This window comes from Ursus maritimus, unplaced genomic scaffold (genome assembly GCF_017311325.1).
Source record: "Ursus maritimus isolate PB19 unplaced genomic scaffold, ASM1731132v1 scaffold_6, whole genome shotgun sequence".
Classification (NCBI taxonomy): Eukaryota; Metazoa; Chordata; class Mammalia; order Carnivora; family Ursidae; genus Ursus; species Ursus maritimus.
This window is the reverse complement of record NW_024426774.1, coordinates 3,506,691-3,532,746: the sequence shown is the minus strand read 5'-3', so window position 1 is coordinate 3,532,746 and position 26,056 is coordinate 3,506,691. Positions and strand designations below refer to the sequence as shown.

The 26,056-nt window shown below is 38.0% G+C and overlaps 1 protein-coding gene across 14 annotated transcripts in view; it reads right to left on the bottom strand.

Annotated features, from left to right (window-relative positions):
* The window catches only part of KIDINS220 (kinase D interacting substrate 220), a 99,273-nt gene extending 73,573 nt beyond the window's left edge, over positions 1 to 25,700 (bottom strand). For 6 of the 14 annotated variants that reach the window (XM_040622838.1, XM_040622839.1, XM_040622841.1 and 3 more), the window contains exons 1-7: positions 25,546 to 25,700; positions 18,660 to 18,803; positions 11,195 to 11,293; positions 10,332 to 10,430; positions 5,875 to 5,973; positions 4,836 to 4,937; positions 2,112 to 2,210 (exon numbers count right to left, since the gene is read on the bottom strand). In XM_040622838.1, the coding sequence (XP_040478772.1) occupies positions 2,112 to 2,210; positions 4,836 to 4,937; positions 5,875 to 5,973; positions 10,332 to 10,430; positions 11,195 to 11,293; positions 18,660 to 18,767 (606 nt within the window). In that variant the 5' untranslated portion in view covers positions 18,768 to 18,803; positions 25,546 to 25,700. The other 8 variants (XM_040622840.1, XM_040622842.1, XM_008710384.2 and 5 more) reach the window with 4 other exon arrangements.
* Between the last annotated feature and the right edge of the window lie 356 nt (positions 25,701 to 26,056).

Here is a 26,056-nt window from a genome sequence, read left to right as displayed (position 1 = left end):
AGCCCAAGAAATCAGTATAATCTAGAAAAAATATGATTTATGCCACAGTTATAAAACTGATGTTTTCCAAAAGGTGGTCTATTATTAACAGTGATATCTGATAAAGAAATGCCAATATAAATAACCAGTCACATACCAAAACCAGCTAGGGAGCCTATTTTCTGTTTTTGAAGATACATTAATTTTCTTGAGTCAACAGGATAGTTACAACATTCAACTCTTCAAATGATAATCTGAAACTGGATTTGCTGACAATAAACAGACCCTCTCACTAATATAATGAGATGAGATGGGATGATTCAAAAGGAAACACATTCTAAATTAAAATAATCCAAAATAAGGTGAACCAGGCTTCAAAGAATTGTTTACAATAAAAATCTGTAGGAAAACTGAAGTAAAACAATGAATTAATAGCTATAGGATATTTCAGTAAAGTATAATATATTCTTCTGTCTTTCACAGTGATCAAGAAACCACATTTTCAAAAATGATCTCATTTTTATGGTTCTTTTAAAAGCTGCACATCTGGGGCACCTGGGTGGCTCAGATGGTTAAGTGGCCAACTCTTGATTTCAGCTCAGATTATGATCTCAGAGTCCTGGGATCGTGCCCCACATCAGGCTCCACACTCGGCAGGGAGCCTGCCTGTGGATTTTCTCTCTCTCTCTCTCTCTCTCTCTCTCTCTCCCTCTGCCCCTCCCCCTGCTTGCATGCTCTCTTTCTCTCTCTCTAAATAAAAATAAATCTTAAAAAAAAAATAGAAGCTGCACATCTAATTTATAGCAATACATCACTTAATAGAAGAACCTGACTCATTAACGAAAAAAGTATTTAAGGCTGCTTCCTGAAAAACTGATCTATATTGAGATGTCATATAACTTCCTTATTGAAATATTTCAGTCATTAGATCAGCCTCCCAAACTGAGTCATAATTCTCTCACATATTAAAATAATATAGCCTTTTAAAATCCTGCAAGAATCAAAAATCATAGAAATAAGCCACTTATCCTCTGGATAAACTGTCCAGAAAAAAGGAAAGTGAAAGGTATGAACTTCATGACCGTCTAAGAATCATGCTCAGGGGCACCTGGGTGGCTCAGTTGTTGGGCGTCTGCCTTTGGCCCAGGGCGTGATCCCAGGGTCCTGGGATCGAGCCCCACATCGGGCTCCCTGCTCCGCTGGGAGCCTGCTTCTTCCTTTCCCACTCCCCCTGCTTGTGTTCCCTCTCTCACTGGCTGTCTCTGTCAAATAAATAAACAAAATCTTAAAAAAAAAAAAAAAAGAATCATGCTCTTTCTCCACATAGCCACATAGCACTAAAATATTATATACTCTGTAAAGGTCAGCAATTAGTAGCATCTGCCAATATGGAAAATAGGAGGAACTGGTTGGTATTAAGCCAAGTGTGATTTAGAGTCCACTTTTGTTACAATGCAGCCAGAGATTTGGTAGTTTCCCTTCTCAATACTTTATGATTCATCTCATAGAATACTTAATTTTATGAAGAATATTCTATATTATTTCTTGTGCATAAATATCATTTCCTTTAACCATAATCTCACAAGTTCAAGGGAAAAGCCATCCGTTAGGCTTCTCCAGTACCCCCAGCACATTTGGCACAGGGCTGCGCACACAGCAGGTGCTCAATAAGGAATTAATAATTGCTACTAGGTAGGATGTATTGAACCAATTTTTAAGCTTTCTAGGTTTTGACGGCTGATCTCTGACATTTTTAAATCTATTAGAGGAGGAAAATAAGTCACAGCTAAAAATATCCAAAAAATTATAATATTATTTTGATTGATTTAAAGAATATTTCACTACTGATTCAATCAATAGTAAGATTACTGTAAGATGTTCTTTATAGTTTTAGCCTCCCAAAATTTACATGCATTAGCAACAGATCCTTAAAAGCATATATTTACAGTACACACTATCTAGAACATAATATATTTATCAGGATAGTAGAAAGAAAATGCTTGTTTTTCCTAAGTATCACTTAAGAACTACAGGGAAAATTTTCTAGACATATACTAAGAAAGAATATTCTCTCCCTTAAAACTAAAAACATATCTCTATTACAGGGTTTATTAAACAGAAAAGATACTTACAGCTCCTTCTTGATCAACATCAGCTCCCATGGCCAATAAATGTTTAACACACTCCAAATGACCCTTCCGTGCAGCCCAAACAAGAGGGGTAGTTCCATACTATAAAAAATTAATAATAAATGTAAAATTATTATCAGAGCTGTAGTAAAAGAAACTTTCTCAACACAAATTTTAATAAAAATCATATTGAGTATTCTTAAATTACTGTTTATACAAATTATAATTTTAATCCTGGATAAGCCACATTTTCCCCAGTCTCCTTCTCCTGAAGAGATGATTAACCACTACATGAAACTTAACCAATTTTAACTTCAATAATTAGTGACAATTTTTCCATCATAAAGTCATACAGCCTCTAATTTTCAACAAGCTTTCACTGCTTCCTGTATCTTGTGAAATACAATTTAAAGTCCAACAGTGTGACTATAGGCAAAAATAACAACCAAATGACAAATACAATTCTAAGTACTTTACATGGGTTAACTCATGTAATCCACATCACACAAAAAAGGAGAATTTGAAATATCACTTTTTCACAGAGAGCAAATGAGGCCCTGAGAAATTAATTACAGGTTTAAAGTCACAAAACTATTAAGAGGTAGAAAAAGACCCATGACCCCAACAGGCCTGCTTCAGTCTGTGCTCTTAACCACCACCCGCAAATCAGCCACTAAACTTGATAAAATAAAGTTCCCTAGAAACTGCACTTAAAAGCACCTTTAGCTGGAATGTGATTCAAAAGATATCAGAGAATGTACATTATGCATAAAAGCAATGCTCTGTCTTTGGGGAGTCTGGCAATCAAAAGACACATGAATACCCACAATGATCTTAAACTACATGAGACTACAGATTGAAATAAACATGTAATAAACACCTACTTTCTATAACGGCTTGTCCAACAAAACTTTCTATGCTGATGGAAATGCTCTATAATTCTGCACTGGCCAATACAGTAGCCACTAGTCTCATATGGCTATTGAGCACTTGAAACGTGGCAAGTACGACTGAGGAACTTTGTTTTTATATTTTCTGTGTTTAGTACAGATACATGGTACTGCACACAGGAGGTACTAAACATTTTCTCAAAATGTCAGAGTGACAGAGTAGTAGCATAATACCTGATTCTGGAGGGACACTGAATGCGAGGTCATATAAAGCATTTCTCAATAGGCCAGAAGGAGAAATTAAAGATTTCACCATCAAATCAGAAACATCAACAGAGAGAACCATATCCACTTCGGACATAAAATAAAACCTCACTAGTCTGCATTAAAAGACAGCCAATCTTGATGAGTGCGGTATTGTATGCTAAGTGATGAAGCACTGAATTCTACTCCTGAAACCAACATTGCATTGTATGTTAACTAACTAGAGTTTAAACAAGAATTTGAAAAGAAAAAAAAAAAAAAAATAGAAGACAGCCATTCTGAATTAACGAACAGTCCCAAATAAAATTTTTAAGTGACACGTTGTAAGTATTTGCAATAGTCTCTTTACAGTCCTTGTTAACCTATTATTTTAGATAATACTTTTTAAAAATGAGCATAACCTACATAAAGTGTATAAAATACATCAATCTAGGAGGCACCTGGGTGTCTCAGTTGGTTAATCATTTGACTTTGGCTCAGATCATGATCTCAGGGTCCTAGGATTGAGCCTGGTGGGTCAGGCTCCATGCTCAGCAGGGAGTCTGCTTCTCACTCTTCCTCTGCCCCTCCCTCCACTCTCTCTCACTCTCAAATACAAAATCTAAAAAAATAAATAAAATAAAATACATCTATCTTAAATGTACTACTTGATTTTTCTACATATGTATACACCCATAAAAGCACCATGCAGATTAACATAAGATGATTCCCGACATTGCCATCAGGTTAAGCAATACTGTTTTACTTAAATTTATGCTCAGAATATATTCCAATTATCAAAAATGTCTAATTATTAGCTATTTTCCTATATTTCACTGAACTGTTATTAATTTGAAAAGATTACAGTTGCCCACAATGTGTCAAGTTCTAATTAAATAAATACTTATCAAATGTTTAGGATGAATATTAAGGATTTAAAATTGAATAGAACAAAATTCTGAAAAATTTTCTGAAGCGGATGGCAAATGAGTGTGAAGGATGAACAGAAAGTAAAGCAGACGAGGAGGGGAGAGCTCTCTACACTGAAAGAGCACACACAAAGGCATGGAAGGGCTAAAAACAGATGAATCCAGGAACCCACATCCTCTGGCAGTCTAACAAGCAAGGCAGTGTTAGGGTTCAGATGGCAGGAGAAAGGGCAGAAAGGGAGTCAAGGCCTGTCTTCACACATCATACAAGGGATTGATGTCTTCAGCATTTTAGGCATGAGAGAGAGAGAGAAAACTAAACCTAAATTTTACAAAGATCACTCTGGCAACCATACATAGAAAGCAGCTTAGGACTACAGTTAGGAATAAGAGTTACAATAGAAAATTCAAGTAATGAAAATATAGAATCATCCCTATCTATTTTTCAGAGAATGATGAATGTGATGTAAAAAAAACAATGGAGGGACATCCAGTAGGTAATATGTGTAAGGAATCCACCTATGAGGTATCTATCTATATAAAATACATTCATAAATATAAATAGAAGATTCGCCAGCACAGTCTCATGAGATCATATGTAAAAACTTGCACATACTGAGTAGACACAATATGGACTGGAACCTGGAAAGATCCCGCTGACCTACCTTATCGGAGCAGTTGACTTTAGCACCATTTTGCAGTAAAAGATGCACTATATCTGCATGGCCTCTCCCTGCTGCCCAAATGATTGGGTAAACACTGTACTGCTGGGAGACAGGCAGGTGGGGAAGTAGGTAGACGGAGATGAAGAAGAAGGATGCAAGGGAGGGAGGGAAAGAAAAATCTTTTAGGTGGGTATTTACAACACACATTTGCTAAGAATAGTAAATAATAAAGGGAGTAATACAAAGTAATATTTTAAAAAATCAAGTTACAGATCATTCTGCACTTTACAAAAACATATAATACTCATAAGACACAGTAAGCTAATAAAATGCACTCAACCTTAAATACATATATATTTATATATATAATATTTAATAAGTATATATATTTATTTTTACAGATTAATGTATTTAATATGATTATCTAGCCAAGAGGAAAGACTAATAAGAGAAAGGTATAATTCTTCCAATAACTTATATAATCCTATTAACTTGAGTAAGTTTCTCCTTTTTTCAGCTTTACGGAGGTATAACTGACAAATAAAATCGCAAGATATTTAAAGTGTACAACATGATGATCTGACATATGTATACAGTATAAAAGGATGTCCTCCATCAGAAGGATAATCTCTCAATCTGCAGTCTGAGATCAAGTCTCAAGCAGAGTAGTAATGCATGTATTACCATGTAAAGAAATGTACAGAAAAATGGTATGGCTATTTGGTAAACACCCTTTTTCTTTAAATAAGTTTAGATTAAGAATGCATACCCACAGAAAACAGGCAAGATGACTTTGAAATGTTATATAGCTACAATTAACATTTAAGCTCTAAGAGTTGCCTTTTTGTTGGTAAAAGCTGAGAAATAAGCTTAGCTTGAGAAAAAAATTCTCATTGTGATTTGAAATCACATCCTGCATTATTATTTTTAAGAGCTAGATAATTTCTATCCAATATGAAGTCTAAAATATAATCAGCCTTAAGTATTACATAAAAGAACTTACCACTTATATTACAGTGAAATTTTTGTGAACGCTTACCAAACCAGTGACACTTGGATTGGCACCATGAGAAAGAAGCAACTCTACCACTTCAGTACGGCCTTTGTAACATGCCCACATAAGAGCTGTCCATCCTCCCTAAGGAAAAAAGGATTGGGGGAGAGAAAACTTTTGGTCATCTCCAAGCAAAAAAAAGCCATTAATGAAGTTCTTTCTTTAAATATTTCTATACAAAACCATGGTGTATTAAGGCACTGCTATGTAGTTTTAAATTCCCAAGCTCCCCAAATACACAATAGTATCTGAAATAAGTCAAATCTCTTAATTCCAGACATGATTACTCCAAATTTTCACTATATCATGGAAACTAAAATAGAGAACATTCATGTTAGATTTTTCAAATTTCCAAGATTTATTTTGGTTGTCCAAAAATTTTTTCTTCGAAACACTATGTCCCTAGATATTCCTGTATGAGTCTAGACTTTTTCTAAAGAGGATTTCTAGCAATCATATTCAACCCCCGCATTTAAACACATCCTGTAAATCCCATATCATTACAGCACCTCTTGCTAAAAAAGAGAGGATACTGAGGCAGAGATCTGCAGATCACGACTTCCATGAAGTCACGATGACATTCTGTTTTCTAAACTACAAGAGCAATTTTCTTTTCTTTTTTATTTTAAGCAATTTTCTCTTCAGCTATAATGCAATTCAGTAAAAAAGACCAATGTAATCAAATCATACAAAGAAATAAATGTTTTGGTTTTTTTTAAACCAGCATTTAAATCCACATTTGGTTCTGAGAACATAAATCACTTAATCCTTCTGAGTCTCTTTCATCATCACCAAAAAGGAGATTAAAAAAATACTTGCCCCGATCTGAAAAAGGCACAATTGTAGAAAGGGCAAACAGATCAGTGGTGGCCAGCGGCTGAGGAGTGGATGGAGGGGATAATTATAAAGGAGCAGGTGGGGGTACTGTTGAGGTGGTAGAACTGCTCTGTGTAGAACGTGGTGGTGACATAAGACATTACGCACCTGTCAAAACCCACAGAACTGTACACCACAGGAGTGAATTTTACTGTATGCAAATTTTTTAAAAATCAGCCAGAATATGGAAAGAAAAAATTGAATACAGACTGAGCCAAATGAATCTAACTATATTACAAATGAATCACATAATCACATAACTACTTAGAAGCTAACCCTAGGTAACTTCGGAAAGCAATATTTTGACTGAATACTGTAATGTTAAAGACAGAAAGAACTGTACACAAACACTGTATTGGTAAATCTGTTTCTCTCAGAGTATCGATTAGAAATTCTGGAACTGCTTTATTTGTATACTAGAGTTGAACCAGTAAGTAAATATATTGTGTGGATAATAGAGCCAGATTTCTCACCACCAGAGAAGAGTTACAAATTAAGGAAAGGGAAAAGGTTATAATGAATTGGGTTGGCAGTATCAACCTGGTCTCTTTAACAGAAAAATACACGCACAAATACAGAAATAGATGCATGTATATACAAGAGTTAGTATACAGACATATATTTTCTTCTATGTCTATCCACTGAGAAGGACTACAAGTAGTGATACCCCAGTAACAATAAGCTCACCTAACACCTAAACCAAGATACTGGTTTCTCAATACCATTTTCCAATAAAAGAAACCATGGTTCCTTGGAAAACTGATTGATTCCAGGGCTGATAACCAGGAAAATAAGCCAGGAAAAATACAAGATAAATCTGGGCCTGAAGTATGTGATGCCAGAAAGAAAGAAGTGCTTTAAAAAAAAAAAAAAAAAAAAGGCATCCCAAAGGGTAAAAAAGCTCCCAATGGTCAAAGTTGGAACAACCTGAGCAGGAAAGTAAGTACACAACTAGATTATAACCTAAAGAATAAAATAAATACTCATCAGACTATATATATCTAAAGATAATCTAACTACATACAGATACATAGAGAGAGACATGGAAAGAGAAAGATCTCTTCCTTACAGAAGAATCCAAATTAATCAATGTATAGGGAATGAAGGAAGTAGAAAAATCACCATTATAATACCAAAGATACATTGGTAGATGTTAAAACAAATGAGTGAAAGTTTAATCAAAAGCAGGACATTTGTATAGTTTCAAAGTATCTTCTTCAAAATACTTAGCAATTACAAAAGGGGAAATAGTAATCTTACAGTGAAGAAATCTCGCAGACACTACCTTAACCAAGAGATCAAGGTTAACATCAGTGACAGTTTGCTATCATGTACCTAGAAGTGGTGCACTGAGAAGAGAATACCATCTCTGTGCTATCCTTCCCAACAAAGCACAATCTCAATCTAATCATGAGATACATCAAACAATCTAAATTAAGAGACATCCTAAAAATGCCAGAGGAGGGGCACCTGGGTGGCTCAGCTGGTTAAGCCTCTGCCATCTGCTCAAATGATCATGATCTCAGGGTTCTGGGATCAAGCCCCCAATCCAGTGCCCTGCTCAGCGGGGAGACTGCTTCTCCCTCTCCTTCTGCCCCTCCCCCTGCTCTTATGCACTCACTCCCTCTCCTTCTAATAAAAAAAATTTTTTTAATAAAATAAAATAATAAAAAATAAAAATGCCAGAGGAGTAATCTTCAAAAGGGTCAAGGTCATAAAAGACAAGGAAAGGATGACAATTTATCTAGGTTGAATTATAGAGCTTGGCATTTAGTCAAGTCTTACATACACCAACATTTTAATCTTTAAAATGCCTGCCCAGAATTGTTTTAATATCATGCTCTCCTTTTAATTTGTGTAATGTCTCCCTACGCAACAATCGAGGCGGAAACTATGCCCAAATTTGCAAAATGAAAAGATTAGAACTGAATACCTTTAGTTTAGCGCCCACAAAGGTCCTCTTAAGAAAAAAATCCTTACATTAAAAAAAAAAAAATCCTCACTAGACTTTGAGATGTTATATCCTGGTTCTTCCTGAATCCCAAGACAACCCCTGGCGGTCACTCTCCTCTCCTACACAAGTCCCAGGGACTTTGTCTTCCCTCACAGGTCAGTAGTTACTACCACCCACCCAATCCTGTGAAGTTAGGGTCCCTCAACACTAACTATTCAGGGAGACAAAGCCTTCAGTTTCCCCAGGAAATAAAGAAACATATGGAAAACTAAAAAAGCTTAAGGTCATTTTGTACAAATCTTACTAAATTTGACACATTCATAATGTGTACTTTAGAGTTCCTAACTCCCTATTAAAATATGTGGAAGAGCAATAGAGGAGAAAATCTTTGGAGTAAGGCAGACCTGGGTTCAAAACTCAGCCTGATTGCTTTGGGCAAAGGGCACTTCTTCCAGTTTCAATTTCCTGAACTGTATACATTGAGAACAAAATTAATCCCTAGCCCAGAGGATTGTTCTGAGAAGTCAATTAACCACAGAGAAGCTAAAGCACATAAAGAGACCAGGCATAGAAGAGGTACCTAACATTAATTCATCTGATGAACTGATTTGGTGCCTTTAATAAAATATTGAGAACTAGGTAACTCCACACATTTCCTTTCTACTTTATAAGATGAGAACACCACATTTTACTCTTGCCTGCCATACCAACCCATCCTCTACCTAGGATACTGACATCATGATCTTCTCTCCCTAAACTTTTATAGCAATATACTTTAACTTCTTTTCAGAAATAAGTAGGATATAAACAGTTCTGTATCTTCCTGTAAAAATAAATATACCACCTACTTAAGTCTGAGATTACATTTAAGATCATAGAGGTAAACACACTGTGTAAAATAATAGTAAGTACAAGATGGCAGAATGCTGCAGTTTCTTAAAAACTCAGACTGCCTGCACTTCATAAAGCGTTATCAGCAAAGTGGCACGTGCATTACACATCAAGGCAGATCAATTCCTTTCTCTCTTCCACTGTTAAAATCAACTTTGGAAAAGGCTGAATGTTTTGCAGAATAAATAAGCTAGAAATGATCTCTTTCTTCATCTTTATGTTTTAAGAAGATGACAGGAGCAAATAAGAGCTAAGATAATTAATCATATCTTGTTAAACTTGTAATGTGTATAGATGCCATGTCTGAACACAATTACATTTTTAAAATAAATTTATAAATATTATTCTGAAAGTTATAACTTTAAACAACTGAAAATATTTTTAAAACTATACTGTGCCTCTTAAAGTTCCTCTTAAAGGAAACCGTTCTAAGTTTTAAAACATTGGTATGTTGAAAGCTAATGAGCTGTTTTTAATAATATTTCTGAATTTTAAACTCTGAAATAAACTGAAAATGATGACTAAGAATATTCTAAAACATGGTCATTACATCACCTGGGTTTTCACACATTCTTGAGAGTCGTTTCAATGCCCAGCCCCATATCCTAAAAGCATTATTATAATATAATCTCACACACAAAAATACAATGTTCTAGACAGATCTATTACTGTCAGTAAGATTCCAGCTAATTAAACAACATATCATAACCAGCGTACATACCATATCGCGGTGCTCCAAGTTGACCCCACATTTAAGCAGTTCTTCCACAATATGCACGTGCCCTTCCTTTGATGCTGATATAAGCGCTGTCCAGTTATCCTTAAACACACAGTCACCAATGTTACCATTTCAGAACCAAAAATAACAATGCAAAGTGAGGAAAAATAAATTCAAGTTTACATACCAAATGATCATACCAAATTGACATGATTTGACCCACTCTGAACTACTCTAAAATAACACTGCAGCGCAAGCTGTTAAGAACATATCCGGCATCCCGGCAGTGGTACAAAAGTGCTTTCACAACTGCTTGGTCAGTCTTTTCACTGGACATTTAATCACACACTGTGTTTTTTAAAAACAGAAAAGATGACTATCAAAACCTTAAAGCTAATCCTTGTGGCTGGCAACCATTACTATAAATTGAAATTAAAGAGCCTGTCATCACATTCACAGGCTATTAAACTAAGGCAATCCCATGCGATAAATTTAGAAACTACATGGTAAAGAAAAAACTACTGTCCTTTATTTTTAAATAAAGGCTATAAGTATCCAAGTATATGTGCTCCTATTCAGCCAGTGCCATCTATATTTAAAAAACATGAAGAGCTGTCTTACCTTTCATTTAAAGTAAAAATGTCTTTTTATTTTATTATGTTCAGTTAGCCAGCATATAAAAAAGGTAAAAATTTCTCTCCTGCATCACCCCTTTAAAAAACTGACTTAACATGTTATTAGGCAAAGTTAAGATAGATCTGAAATAACAACTGTAATCTACTAATTTTGAATCACTTCTTAAAAACAAAGAGCAAAGTTAAGGAAAAGAAAAAGACAACAAATAAGTAGATTATTTTAATATATACCAAATCTTCCAGATTGCAATTAGCTCCATTCTTAATTAATTCTTTCACTATTTCCAGATTGCCTTGCTCAGCGGCTATCATCAATGGTGTCTGGCCACACTAGAGAATATAAAAGACACAGAAGGCTTTATGAAATGCCACAGTTAAATAAATCACACTTACATTTTCACAATGGTACGTTAAACATTGTTTACAGAATTTCTCAAATTTAGAAACACCTTTGAAATCTTAAGTTTTCAGTCTGCTAAGAATACAGACGTCAAAGAGAAAATGAAACATTTTTTTAAAGATTTTATTTATTTATTTGCCACAGAGAGAGCACAAGCAGGGGGAGCGGCAGAGGGAGAAGCAGGCTCCCTGCTGAGGAAGGAGCCCGATATGGGACCCGATCCCAGGATCCTGGGATCATGACCTGAGCCAATCACAGACACTTAACTGACTGGGCCACCCAGGAATCCCTGAAACATTTTTTCACTACCGCATTAGTAGTCTGGTTTGGGCACTACAGTTTCATTTAAAATAAGTAAACATGAAGGGGCGCCTGGGTAGCGCAGCGGTTAAGCATCTGCCTTCGGCTCAGGGCGTGATCCCGGCGTTATGGGATCGAGCCCCACATCAGGCTCCTCCACTAAGAGCCTGCTTTTTCCTCTCCCACACCCCCTGCTTGTGTTCCCTCTCGCGCTGGCTGTCTCTCTTTGTCAAGTAGATAAATGGAATCTTTAAAAAAAAAAAAAAAAGTAAACATGAATACTAGGCTCTGAAAAGTAATTACCACAATGTATATAAAAATCTTAGCATATCTACGGTAAACAAACTTTCTAACAATACCAGATAGAATATGATATAGAATGTGATTTTAACCGTATATTTAAGATGTTCATCAGGGCAAGAGGGAGGAAAATAAAACAATAAATAAAAACAATATAGGTGCTATATATAATATGTATATAGTTTTTTAAGACCTCCTTAAAACCTTAATTCATTAAACTCAAGTTTCTTCTAATTACACCACAGTTGCCCAGCCTGCATGCCTGGAATGAGCCACAGTAGTAAGATACAGTACTTCCTGAGCTCTGAGACAGTGCAGCAGGGCCCAGGCAGCCAGGTCCTGGGAAGGGTTCCCTCCAGCAGCAAGACTCATCTACCGCAAGTACAATACACACATGGTCATCTTCTGTAAGCGCCGTGGCATGAAACAGATGAGCAGCACTGGGCTAACAGTGAGAGTACCAAAGGTGTTAAAACATATTAAGGTATATGGGAAAAAATTTACCCCAAAATTAAGTTTAATTAGACAAATATTTACTTAAGCATCTTCTTACTATGTGTATATCAGTATGGGGGAAAATATCTGTAATTTTTTTAAAATGCTAATATGGCATCGTTCCTCTGCATAAAATCCTCAGTGGTTTTCAATTGTTCTTTTGGACCAGAACCAAAATAGTTACAGTGGCCATGCATCGCAGGACTACCTCAAAACTTATTCTGTGCCATTTCCTCCTCACCAACCTACCCATACGCTCTTTCCCACCTTTGGACCCTCACACAAAGTTTTCCCTCGGTCTCATCCATTTAGTTAACTACCACCCATCCTTCAGCTCTTGGGTCAAACATCAACCCCTCAAGGAAGCCTAATAACCCCCTCTAATTTGCCTTTACTATACTAATCCTTGTTTGTAATTACTTATTTTTGCATGAATAACAAATTATTATTGTCCATTTCTCCTAAAGGCTCTAAACTCCATGAGGGTGAGAAGCATGTCTGTTTTTTTAACTTAATACTGTATTCCCCCCAAAAGGGAGGCAAACCAAGGAAAAGACTCTTAACTACAGAGAACAAACTGTTGGTTACCAGAGGGGAGATGGGTGGGGGATAGGTTAAACAGGTGATTGGGATTAAGGAGTGCACTTGTCATGATGAGCATCAGGTATGGTATGGAAGTGCTGAATCGCTAAATTGTACACCTGAAACTAATATTACACTGTACAAAAAAAATCAACATAAGTGTAGATGCAAAAATAATAATAATAATAATACTGTATCACCAGTGTGAAGGGCAGTGGCTGTCACACAGGTACTCAAGTATTTGTTGAGTAAATGAGTGAGCAAAGGCTCAAAGAATTAAAAAATCTGTCAATGGCAATATACAAAAAAAGCAAGTAATTATAATAACTGACAAAATACAACAGATGCTATTATAAGAATAATACAAGTAAAGAGTTAAACACAAATACTCATTTAAACAAAGTACAAAAGTAAATCGCATTAAATACAGACATTCTTATCTAACAATGGATACTAAATTATATGTCATTCAACCAACGTCATTAGGGAATGAGGTATTACGCACAAATAGGTTTTCCAGGTGAAAACGCTTATCCTTTAAACATTAAATTTGATTATATTTTATAACCATTATTTTAAAAAGCAGTGCACACATTACTACTTGTTAAACAGATTATCTTAAACAACATGTTTACAATTGAGTCATAACTACAGACATCAATTATTACACCAAGCTTGCCTCTGTCAGCTCTAACACAAGCTTTCTATAGCATCCTTCCCCCTTCTAATCAACTGAGATAAAAAGTGAGATAACAAAGTCATTAGTCTAATACATAAGTTAAAGCCAATTAATCCTAAATCCATGGCCCTAAGGATATATGAATTTTACATCAGAGTTTTCAGATTAGTAACTCCAGAGACTCAGAAGTTTTCTGTTTACTTTCTGGGGTCACAGTCACACTTCAGATTGTTCACAGAGACAGGTGCTTCTAGAGTATGAGGGAAAAAATAACATAGATGTGCATAAATACCTATAACACAAATAAGAAAGATGATATAAATTTGATTAACTAGAAACAAGCCACACGAAAGACTTGAATAGTCATTTGTTTCTCTTGCAAAAACTATTACTATTAGTTGTCTCTCCAGTATCCAGAGTGACGGGATTTTGTTTAGGGGTAGCAATGTGCTCAGCTAAAAAAACCCACATTGTTCACCCTCACTTGCAGCTGGATATGATCCCATGATACTGCTCTAGCTAAGTCTCCCAGGACAGCTCAGTAATTAGACTAGTTCAGCTCGCATGTCTTTTTCCATCTTCTTGCCCCATACGTAGACAAATGCTGGAGTTGTAGCAAGATGGCTGACATGCAGTCACCAGCACTCAGTGAGGAGTGGAGAGACAGGAAGGAGCCTGGGAAGATACCCTGAAGCTATCATATCAACCTTGGAATGGTTCCTCCAGCTTGTCATCATGTGAGAAAAATAAGACCTTACTTTGATTAAGACACTATTTTAGGAGCTATTACGTGCATTCTCAACTGATACACCTTTTACAGCTACACTAATCAAAAAGATAAATAATTTCTGAAAAAGGTTACTATGAGGTTTTACTGGATTCTCAAAGATAGAAGAAAAGTTACCTTATAAGCTAGGCCTTATAACAAAACATTTACTTATTCTATTAGTTCTTGCTTAACCAATCTTGTAACTACATTTGTGGAGATAGAGTAACTTAGAAACAGCTATGACAACTTTATACTTTCACTTCGAAATGAATCACTAAAGGCCCCTTCCATACCTAATTCCACACATCCCAGTAAACCCCAAGTCCACTGCTTCCCAGAATACATAGAATCACATAACCCCTACTCCACTTATAATAACCTCAAGCCAAAAGACATTAGAGCAAACACTGAACCAATTGAAGTTCCCCCAACAGGTCCCATACTTACCTCAGCTTCCCAGAAGACTACAATGCAAACATATTTCCTACTCAACATCTCTTTGCTCTTCCCAATTCCTAGGTAGTCCTACTTCTATTTATTTAGATGTACCAGATTTCAATAACCATTGCCCTTTAAAGCAAACCTTTGAAGAATGTATACTTCTTCCAATAACTGTAGTGAAACTAAAACATTTTTAAATTCTTCTTTGAAATGTCCCTCCGATTCTATTTCTAAGCACACAACAAAATGCACCCCATGAATTTAAAGTTCCACTTCATTTTCCTAGGAGAATACTGTCCAACCTCAGCACGATAATCTTGTACCAAGAAGAGCTGAGAATAACTTTCTGTTCTTTCCGAGGGGAGGGGAGGGGAGGGGAGGGGAGGGGAGGGGAGGGGAGAGGAGAGGAGAGGAGAGGAGAGGAGAGGAGAGGAGAGGAGAGGAGAGTTGAGCTGAGCTGAGTTTCACTACTCTACAAAGGGCAAAGATCTATCATCATTGAGAATATTCACAGGCCAAGAGCTACCTAGCTTACAAACAAAGCAGAGAGAAAAGAAGGCAAGAAATTAGCATTTACTGATGGCAGCAATTATATGCTAAACACAGTATGGCAATTTTCCCCACATTATTTTATTTTATTGATGTAATCTTTAGGAGACCTTTTCAAAACTGAGAAACAAAACACATTAACATAAAGTAATTAAATACTTTTAAGGTCAAGAAAGAAGAGAAGAAAATCCACACAACTTTACAAAATTCTATAAAATTTAAATTTTATCAGAAGCTGTAGAAGCAAAATGCCAAAAAAGGCCTTGGGAAAGCTACTTTCTCTCCAACCCTCACACTGAGCCATAACTGAACAATCCAGGCTGTTTCAAATCATTATTTTAAAACTCCAATTTCAATTGATGCAATACTAACCTAGATATAAATACCATTAATATCAGGGGTTGCCTGGTGGCTCATTCAGTTAAGCAGCTGATCTTGATTTCACCTCAGGTCATGGTCTCAGGGTTGTGAGACCAGGCCCCACATCAGGCTCCATGTTCAGTGTGGAGTCTGCTTGAGATTATCCCTCTCCCTCTCCCTCTGTACCTTCCTCCATTTGTGCACTCTCTAAATAAATAAATATTAAAAATTTTAAAAATAAATACCATTAATATCAGTTAAATGCTACCTCATGCATGATATCTAGTGAAGCTCTATACCAAATATGCTTCATTCCTTATGGGAATAAGATTAATATAATTTTGTGCTTATTGATGTGTTATATTTCTTCTTCCAAGTGAAGCTATTTTCTCAGTATTCCCATAGAAAATGTCTATGAAGTAAAATTTAATATTTTTTAAATATCATTTTATTATTCCAAATATGCTAATATACGCTAATAAAATGACTACTTTTGTAAATAACTCTTGATAACAATGAACAATCTCCAATTACAAATTTTCTCTCTTATCTGTTTAGAACAATTATTGACAACGCATAATCACAGAAGAGTTACCTAACCAAAACATATTGTGTTCAATATAGAACACTGAAAATATCAGCATATCATTAGATGAACTTATGCTGAAAACTCAAAGAATCGCAATAGATCATAAACAGATTATAGTTTGAAATAAAACAGAACAGAGTTCAAATCTGGGTTCTACCAGATAATATCTGGGATAGGAAACTAAGGGATTAAGCCATTTACCTGTAAATCAAGATAAGTAACAGCATTATTCTTTATAGATGTTGCTATGCAAATTAAATGAGCTGATTCAATAAAATCATTATTCTAAGGTTATTGCAATAACAAATTTTGTTATAGAATAACAAAATTTTATGTTAAGATTTCCTTATGCCAGTTAACATTTAATGAAATTAGGTCCCCTATGTCAAAAATAATCATAATCATAAAGTAATAACTGCTGATTCCACAACTTTAAAAAATTTACCATATGTGTATATTCATGTTCATAGCAGCACTAGTCACAATAGACAAGAGGAAGAAAAACACCCAAATTTCCATCAATAGATAAACGCATAAGCAAAATTCAATGGAATAGTATTCGGCTTTAAAAAGGAAAGAAATCAGGGTGCCTGGATAGCTCAGTTGGTTAAGCGCGTGCCTTTGGCTCAGGTCATGATCCCAGGGTCCTGGGACCAAGCCCTGCAACAGGCTCCCTGCTCAGCAGGGAGTCTGCTTCTCCCTCTACTTCTGCTCCTCCCCACTGCTCGTTCATTGTTCTATCTCTTTCAAATAAATAAAATAAAATCTTTAAAAAAATAAAATAAAAATAAAAAGGAAAGAAATCTTGTCACATGCTGCATGATCGAACTTTAAGGATATTATGCTAAGTGAAATCAGCTGTCACAAAGACAAATACTATATGATTTCACTTATATGAGGCATTGAGAGTAGTCAAATTCATAGAAACAGAAAGTAGAAGAGTAGTTACCAGGGACTGGTAGAGAGAGAAGGGACTGGAGAGAGTTACCAGGGACTGGAGAGAGAAAGAAATAGGGAGTTGCTATTTTACAGGTATGGAGTTTGAGATCTGAAAAAGTTCTGGAGATATTTCACAACATTGCGCATTAGTTACAGCACTGAACACAAATGAAATGGTTCAGATGATAAATTTTATAAGTTTATCCCCACAACAAAAAAAATAAAACTCTTTACATGTCTACACGCACAGATACATATATGTATCACGCATACAGACATACATATGTATTTATTACTTTTCATCACCTTATCCACTGGCAAAAAAATTACACTACATTGAAAATACAGTTTTAAGAAAGTTTTGGGTTTTTTCCCTTAAGTTTATTTATTTATTTATTTTTAAGTAATCTCTACACCTAATGTGAAGCTCAAATTCACGATCACAAGATCAGTAGTCATATGCTCTTCAAGCTGAGCCAGTCAGGTCACCCTAAAGTTTTATTTTTCTTAAATTCAAAAAAATAAATACAAACTTTGACACTTAAAAAATGCATATAAAAAGGTTTTTAGTCCCTAAAATGCTGTATTGTGATGCTTCATGATAAAATAAAATCAACAATTTCCTTACTTGTATTGTTGAATAGAAATATCTAATAGAAGTTAATGAAAATGGTAAATATATATGTCCTTATCTTATTAAACAAAACACCCGACCTATTTAACTGTTTCTTAAAGACGAAGGCTCTTTAAAATCCCTAAGTGTATGGAATGAATAACTCAGAAAGAGAACTAAGGTTCCATTAAAGAAAATATTTCAAAAATTTTGTCTAGTTAATCTATTTCTAAGATTGGGTCTAGAAGCTCTCTAAAACTCCCTAGAAACACTTCAGACTTAAGTAATCAAACTTCCCAAATACTGATTATTCCATCTAAAAAAAAAAAAAAAAGTCAACCATAAATCTAAACTCAATATTCAATCATGTATGTAAGTTCAAATGTATTCCAAAAGTATGGAATTTGAAGTACTTTTAACAATCTTACCAAGCTTAAGAACTTTATATTTCATACTCACCTGTATCCTTAGCACAATGCCTGTACACAGTAGTTGGTGTATGTCAACAAATATTTGTGAGAAGAATTTAATTTTAGAAACTTGGTCTTAGGGGGTGCCTGGCTGGCTCAGTCAGTAGAGCATCCAACTCTTGATCCCAGGGTTGTGAGTTCAAGCCCCATACTGGGTGTAAAAAAAAAAAAAAAAAAAACCAAGAAAAAAAAAAGGAAACTTGGTCTTACCTCATTTCTCTCATCTACATCTTTGCATTTTTCAAGAAGAGCTTTCAGGGCAGGAATGTTTTCTTCTTCTACATAATTTATTACACTCTGTGATATCAGAACTGACATTTTCACAGAAAGCTGTAGTTATCTTTATTCCAATACCTGTTAAAGGCAGATTAGATAAAATACACATAATTTGTGATTAGGAAAAAACTAATTTAGTACTAACTATATTATCATTTTTAACCTTAACCTTATATAAACACACCTCTACTGGCAGGAGTAAAAACAAGGCCCCATAGCTCAGCTGTCAAAATGCCCACCCCTCCTTTCCCAATACTCACATCTCAATCTTAACTCATCTAAATCCCAGATGCATACCCCAAACCATTCTCAGCACCACCCCTAAACAGGAGAAAGTGCTCCACTGCTCCTTCATCTCCCCAAATGGCAGCTCGAGCTCCATTCTTCTATGGAATTATCCATGACTGATCTCATCCTCTACACCCTACATTCTACCTATTGGCAACTCCTTTTGGCTTCAACTATAAAACATCTTTCACATCTAACTACTACTCACCACCTCCATCCCAACCAGCCTGGTCCAAGCCACTGTGAGTTCTCATCTAAATCCCAACTATTCTTCCTACCTCCACTCGCCTTCCCCACAGTCTATCCTCCACAAGGCAACCACAGTGATCTTCTGAAAATATTTAAGTGTGGCCAGAGCTTCTTAAACTATACTATGCATCATAATCACCTAGAGAGCTTGTAAAACCCAGATGCCTGGGCCTTACCCTCAGAGATTCTGATTTGGTAGGTGTGCGTGCAGCCTGAGTCTGCATCTTTAATAAGCTCCCAGAGGATGCCACTGCTTTAGCTGCTGACTGAAGAACCCCACCTGGAGTAGCACTGAGTCAAATTCCATCCATCCTTATTCAAAGCCCTCCAATGGCTTCTCAAAGAACTCAAATCACATGTGTTACCTTGGTCTCAACGACTCTAAGTGACCTCATCTCCTACCACTCCCCCTTACCCATTTCATGGCTTGAACACGCCAAGCGCTGTGCCATCTCAGGGATTCTGTCTGCCTAAATCTCTTCCACCAGAAATGCACATGGCTCCCTCCTTCACTTTCTTCACTCACCTGATTAGGAAATTCTAACCTAACCCTGTGATATAAAATAGTAACAACCTCGCACATCCTCCATAGTGGTCCCCACACTCCCACCACCTTGCCCTGCTTTGCTATCCGTTGCAATTACCACCACTGCAAATATATCATATTGTGTGTTTATTATCCATCTACCACTGATAGAACATAAATTCAAAAAAAGTAGTCATGTTGTTTTACCCAACTGGACATCCAAATGTAAATAAACAAACCTCAGTGCATACCTTGCACAAAATGCATATACTAAAATTGACTTAAATATCCAAAAGCACAAAACTTCTGGAAGATAATATAGACTACTTTGGATTAAGCAAAGACTTCTTTGATATAACACTAAAAGCATGGTCCTCAAAAAAAAGAAAAGCGATAAATCAGAGTTCACCAAAATTAAAAATTCTTGCTCTAAGAGAATAAAGTTACTTGGGACTGGAGACATCTTTTTTCCTTCCATTTTCCCCCTTCTTGAGTAATGTCAGTTACTGGTATCCCATGTTTGTCCCCACATTGAATTTTATAGCACATGACTTATTTCTCGAGTTTCACAGGTTCACAGATGGATAGGAATCATGCCTCAAGATGGACTCTATTCAGAGTCTCGCTCATACCTGATTTAGATGATGAGATTTAGAACTTGAGAGCTGCTGAGATTCAAATGAGATTTTGGACTTTGAGTTAATGCTGTAATGAGCTGAGACTCTGGGGGGCCTTGGGATAGGGTGATGTCTTTTGCATATGGAGTAGAGGTCTATCTCTGGGGACCAGAAGACAGAAACTATTCCACTATATGATTCCATTATATGACATTCTGGAAAAGGAAAACTACATGGACAGAAAAAAGATCAGAGGTTGTCAGTCTAAAGGAGAATGAGGAGGCTACATTGGGGTACAAGGGAATTTGGGGAGTTTTGGAACTATTCTATATTCTGCTTGTGGTGGTAGTTGCATGATTATATACATTTGTCAAAATTCAGAACTGGACAGTAAAAAGGGTAAATAACATTGATGTAAATTGTACTTCAATAATGCCAAAATCCTCAAAAAAAGTTATGTTACTTGATCCAGTAACTTCGCCCCTAGGTATCAATTTTAAAAACACAGGAAACATGGACAAAGATTTTAAATACAACACAATTTTATTCATAAGAACAAGAAACTTAAGAGACGGGAGATTATATAAATGATTATATGTTCACACAGTGGAATAATACACAGTCACCAAATGTTTCAGTGGCAGAAAAAATTAAAAAAAAACAAAAACAAAAACACAACTACATATACAACAGCTCAACTATTGTAAATATATACATTATTAAATACTGAAATGAAACAGATCAAATGGTGATGGCATTAATGTAATTTTTATTTTCTTTAGAAACTTTCCTAGTTTTCCAGAATGTTATACTTTTCCTGAAGTATAACTGACATACAATATCCTATTAATTTCAAGCGTACCTAGTGATCCCCCTAAGTCTGGTTGCCATCCATCACCACACAAAGTTATTACAATATTACTGACTGTACTCCCTATGCTGTACAATCACATCCTTAAGAATATGATACTTCTACCACTGCAAACCAGTAAGAGATTTTTATTAACAGTCGTCACCAATATCCAATGCCTTCATTTGTTCTCACATCTTATAGGGTCAAGTCTACCACAGTAAGGCATCCAGGATCTGCCTCCAACTACTACTCTTCTTTATACCAGCTCCACTCCCTCTCACAGCCCAGCCAAGCTGAAGCACTCAAAGTTGTCCCTGCCTGCATGCTGCTCCACACACAGGACTTTGCTCAATTTACTCCTTCCACTTGGAACACCATCCTCACGTCCACTGTATCAAAGCATCAACCACACTCTCCAGAGTACAACCACTACCATTTGCTGTCTAATGTATTTCCTAACATCTGACATCAGCCAACCAGACTCTCAGAGCCCTAGTTTAGGGCCTTCACCACCTATGCTAATCAAGACTCCTTTGGGTACAAGGGACAAATTTAAACTAGCTTAAGCAAAACAGTACATTTATTTAAGGATACTGATTTATTTCCCATAACCACATTGTGGGAAAGGTGGGTGCCATTGGACTTCAAATGCCAGTAGAATTCTCATTCTCTGTTGACTTAATCTAGTTTCGTTATAGACCAACTTCTTCTACACAAATGGGAATATGGCTGCCAACAGCTATCTAGTCCAAATCAGATAGTTTCTCAAAACAGAGAAAGCAGACTATTCTTTGTTCCCAGATTCAAAAGTCCCAGGTTGGGTCAAGTGCCAACTGGAACCAATTAACTATAGTCACAGGGTTGGGAAGGGGTTACAAGGTCACATAGTATTGGCACTATTTCCAGAAAAGAGAAAACCGTTGTATTGGCACCTGTCCTAAGAATTTCTACTGTACCATCTCTCACCTGGATCAATGTGATAGTCCCCCAACTTATGTCTCCTCTCTCCAGTCTTCCCCCACCTCAATCAAGTTGCCACACTGAAGCAAGAGTGAGCTAAAATACACTTCTTTTAAAATCCTTCTGTTAGTCCCCATAAATTCATGCTGGAAGAACAAAAAGATGATGGCTTTGTTACTAGCAAGTTATTCAAGGGACTTGAACCCTCAAAGCCTTTGAAAGCCACTGTAAAGAATCAATTCTGTAATTCCTATGAAGAGCTTTGCTCTGTGCAGAACAGTGAGGACTCATAAACAATTCTGGATAATGACGGTGAAGACCTGTAGATCCTTCACAATCTGGCCCCGTCTTGCCATTCCAGCCTCATCTCTGTCTCCCCTCCCAGCCCCATCCCTCCCACCCTTGACCCAAAGCTGCTTCCCTACTCACATCCACTCTTCCAGGTCCAGGCAGACTAATCTGCTTGCAACCCTTGGCTGTCCCACACTTTCTTTTTTTCTAGGCCTCTGCATTTACTGCCCCCCTCAGCTTAGAAAGCCCACCCATCCACAGATATGCCTGGAGAGTTCCTACTCATCCTTGTGGATTGGCTCTAACATTATCTGCTTCTGAAAGCCTCCACTGACTGGCTGCTTACTGTAAGCTGGGCCAGGGCCCTGATCTCAGACCCTATCCCTGTGGGTATATCTAAATTTTGACTGCTCATATACTATTTTACTCATTCTTGTCCACAACTCTAAACTCCAAATTCTTGAGGCAAGAAACCCACCTTATATCTGGCACAAAACTGGAGCTAAGAAAGAGAAAAGCAGCCCCTGACTGTAAGGAACTGGCCTGGCACGCACAGCTAGACCCTGGTTTTCCCACGTGAAGATAAACATGGACAGCCAAGTGACTACGTAGTGTAACCCAAGAATCAATGAATAGCATGGATGGAATGTGTAAGTAAAAAGTAAGCACTAAGACTGGAAAGTGAGGGTGGTTGGTTAGATCTGTAACTTCTTCAAGGATAAGGTCTGTCTCTCCTTTGTTCTTATATTACCAGAACCTACTACAGGAATATACCAAGTAGAAACATCATCGGTAACTGTCAAATTAACTAACTGCATAGGTGTACTAAACGTGCCTCTTCTGTACGTCTTTGCCTGCTCACAGGCTCTGCTACCCTCAACGGCCCTGTTTTCTACCACCAGCCATTATCAGCGATGGGCACATGATCTGGGACATGTGAATGCTCAAAAACATAAGCCGGGCCAATGAGATTCCTCTCTTTAGAACTGGTAATAAGAAACCAAAGACTCAGTCATTATGGGCCATGTGCCAAATGATACAGTTTTGAGATAACCAGTCAGCAGAGAGAGAACCTAACAGATATGAATAGAGAAGTAAGAGAACAAATGCAGCTCCTGAGAGAGAGGCAGAAGGTGAAGCTGCCTTGGGTCCTGATTTCTTGCTGATTCTCATTAAGTCCTATAAATCTCCTTTTCCCTGAGGTAAAAGAGTAAGTCTTTGTTTCTTGCCTTCTAAACAGCCCTAACATAATGACAGATAAAGCTGAGAAACTGACAGTTTTTGAGCAAAAGCAGGAAGAGGGAGATGGCACACTGGCATGAACCTAGGAAAGTTAATCTCCCAGCAGTGTATGTGGTCCAGGATAGAAAAACACAAAGAATTAGAACTCTGGACACCAGTTAGGGAACCACCAAAACAACCCACAGGAAAGGGGATGAGTGGTGGGAATAAAGAAGAAACGACAGATATGATCTTGAACAATATAAAATCCCCCATATTTGACATTTTAACCTACCAAAATACCCAGAAGAGAGATCCGGATGTAAAAATCAAAGAAACTATGTGACTGCAGATTAAAAAAAAAAAAAAAAAAAAAGTCAAGGATGACTAGATGCCAAGCATCGGTGACTGGAGGAGGGTGTACCCATTAACAAAAAAAGGAATTCAGGAGGAAGTCAGGACTTTTCGGGATGATGGTCCCCTCCATCTTCACCACTCTGGCCACGGGGGTGCTTTGGCCAGCCTGAATTTGAGGTGCTCCAAAAAAGCTGCGTTGGTTAATCCACCCAGTATTTGTAAAAACAGATCTGGAAATCATTCACACAAAGAATGCAGACCAAGGATTCTCAAACCTGTGTGCACCAGAGCTACTTGTCAAGTATGTCAAGTACAAATATTCCTTGGCTTCTCCCCCAAAGAATCCCAGCCGATAGATCTGGGGTGAGCCCAGAACTGACATTTTAACAAGCACCCCAAAAAGATTCTGGTGAGAGTCTCCATGCGACTAAAGCTAGAGAACAAAGAACACAACCTAGCCGCAGCACTACTCCCCCTTGGCTTTCCATCAGCTCCCGAACGTGCTTTAAACGTTTTTAGAAGTTCAGTCCTCAGTGTTGTCAAAGTGTGGGCAATGATAAAACATCAGAATAACCCCCTGGAATCGAAAGGGGTGATTCCAGAGCCACACCCCAGGCCAGCTGAACGGGAATTTCTGAGGGTAAGGCTAGGAAAACCACATTTTTAGCCAGCGCCCCTAGCGGCTGGCAGAGATGGTTCCACAAACAGTTATTAGTAAGAAAACATTCTTCATTGGTTTTAACCTTCCTCTATGTCAAAACAACTTGAAAGAAAAATAATCCAATATTGCTGGCTGACAAATCGTTTCCCTATAAATAAATCATGGAAGCATCGTAATCAACGCCTTGCTGATATTTTGTCAGGCACTTAAAGGCCTGCACAGGACAATGGAGCAATCAAGCCCGATAAGAAAGCAAAGGAAGAAAACTAACCACGTCGCCCTTGGAAGCCCGGGGAAAGAAACCTGGAACACCTGCCTTAACGGCACCAGCTAAGGCGAGTCCCGAGATGCAGGGTGTGCCAGCGGCGGCTGCACAAAAGACAACAGTTTCACTAAGGCCCCCTCCCCCCTCCCCCCTCTCCAGCCAAGCGCCTCTCGGCGGACCGAGACACCGGAGACACCGAGCCCGAGAGCTTCCCAGCGCTCCGGCTGGCGCGGCCTCTCGGGAAAAGCCAGACCTCGAGCTCCCCAGGCGCCCAGCCGCGGGCCCCCACACCCGGCCTCACCCCCTCCCCCTCCGGCCGCGGCCCCTCCAACACTCAGCCTCGCCCCCTCCCCCCCACCCGCTCCTCACCTGGCCGCGGGCCCCCACACCTGGCCTCGCCCCCTCCTCACCAGGCCGCGGGCCCTCCACACTCGGTCTCGCCTAGCCAGACTCCCGGCCTCTCCCCCTCCCCGCTGGGCCTCGCCCCCACCTCCTCTCCCCGTCATCCCGCGAAGCCGACCATCGCACTGACCGTCTCACAGTCCGGCCTGAGGACCGTGCCCACAGCTCGAACGGAAAGGGCCTGCTTAGCCGCAGGCGCTGTCAGAAGACGGGAAAGGGAGAGACGGCGGCTTCCAGCGCTTCGCCCTCACCCAACCCGGCGGCCATTTTCCTCGCGCTCCGCACACTGACAGGTCACGAGGCCGCGGGCGGCGGGGCGGGGCTGCAGGTGGCCACGCCCCCGGAGGGCTGAGGAGCCCCAAAGCGGCGGGGAGCGGGCGGGCGAGTGGGTGCGGTGCAGGGTCAGAGAATCGCCAGACTCAGCGGCCCTCCGCCCCCTCCCTCTGGCCTCCAAATGGGTGTATTTTTGACAAGTGCCACGGGCAAAATTTTCTTCCTTGTCAGTGTCACTCTTTTTATTATAATTTGTAATCCCTATTCACCATTGTAATCAAAATTTAGGCCGAGAAATAAACCCAATTATAACTTCAGAAGACTTTGCTAATACATTGCAAACTAAGGCCCGCTCAGGTCTCTTCCTC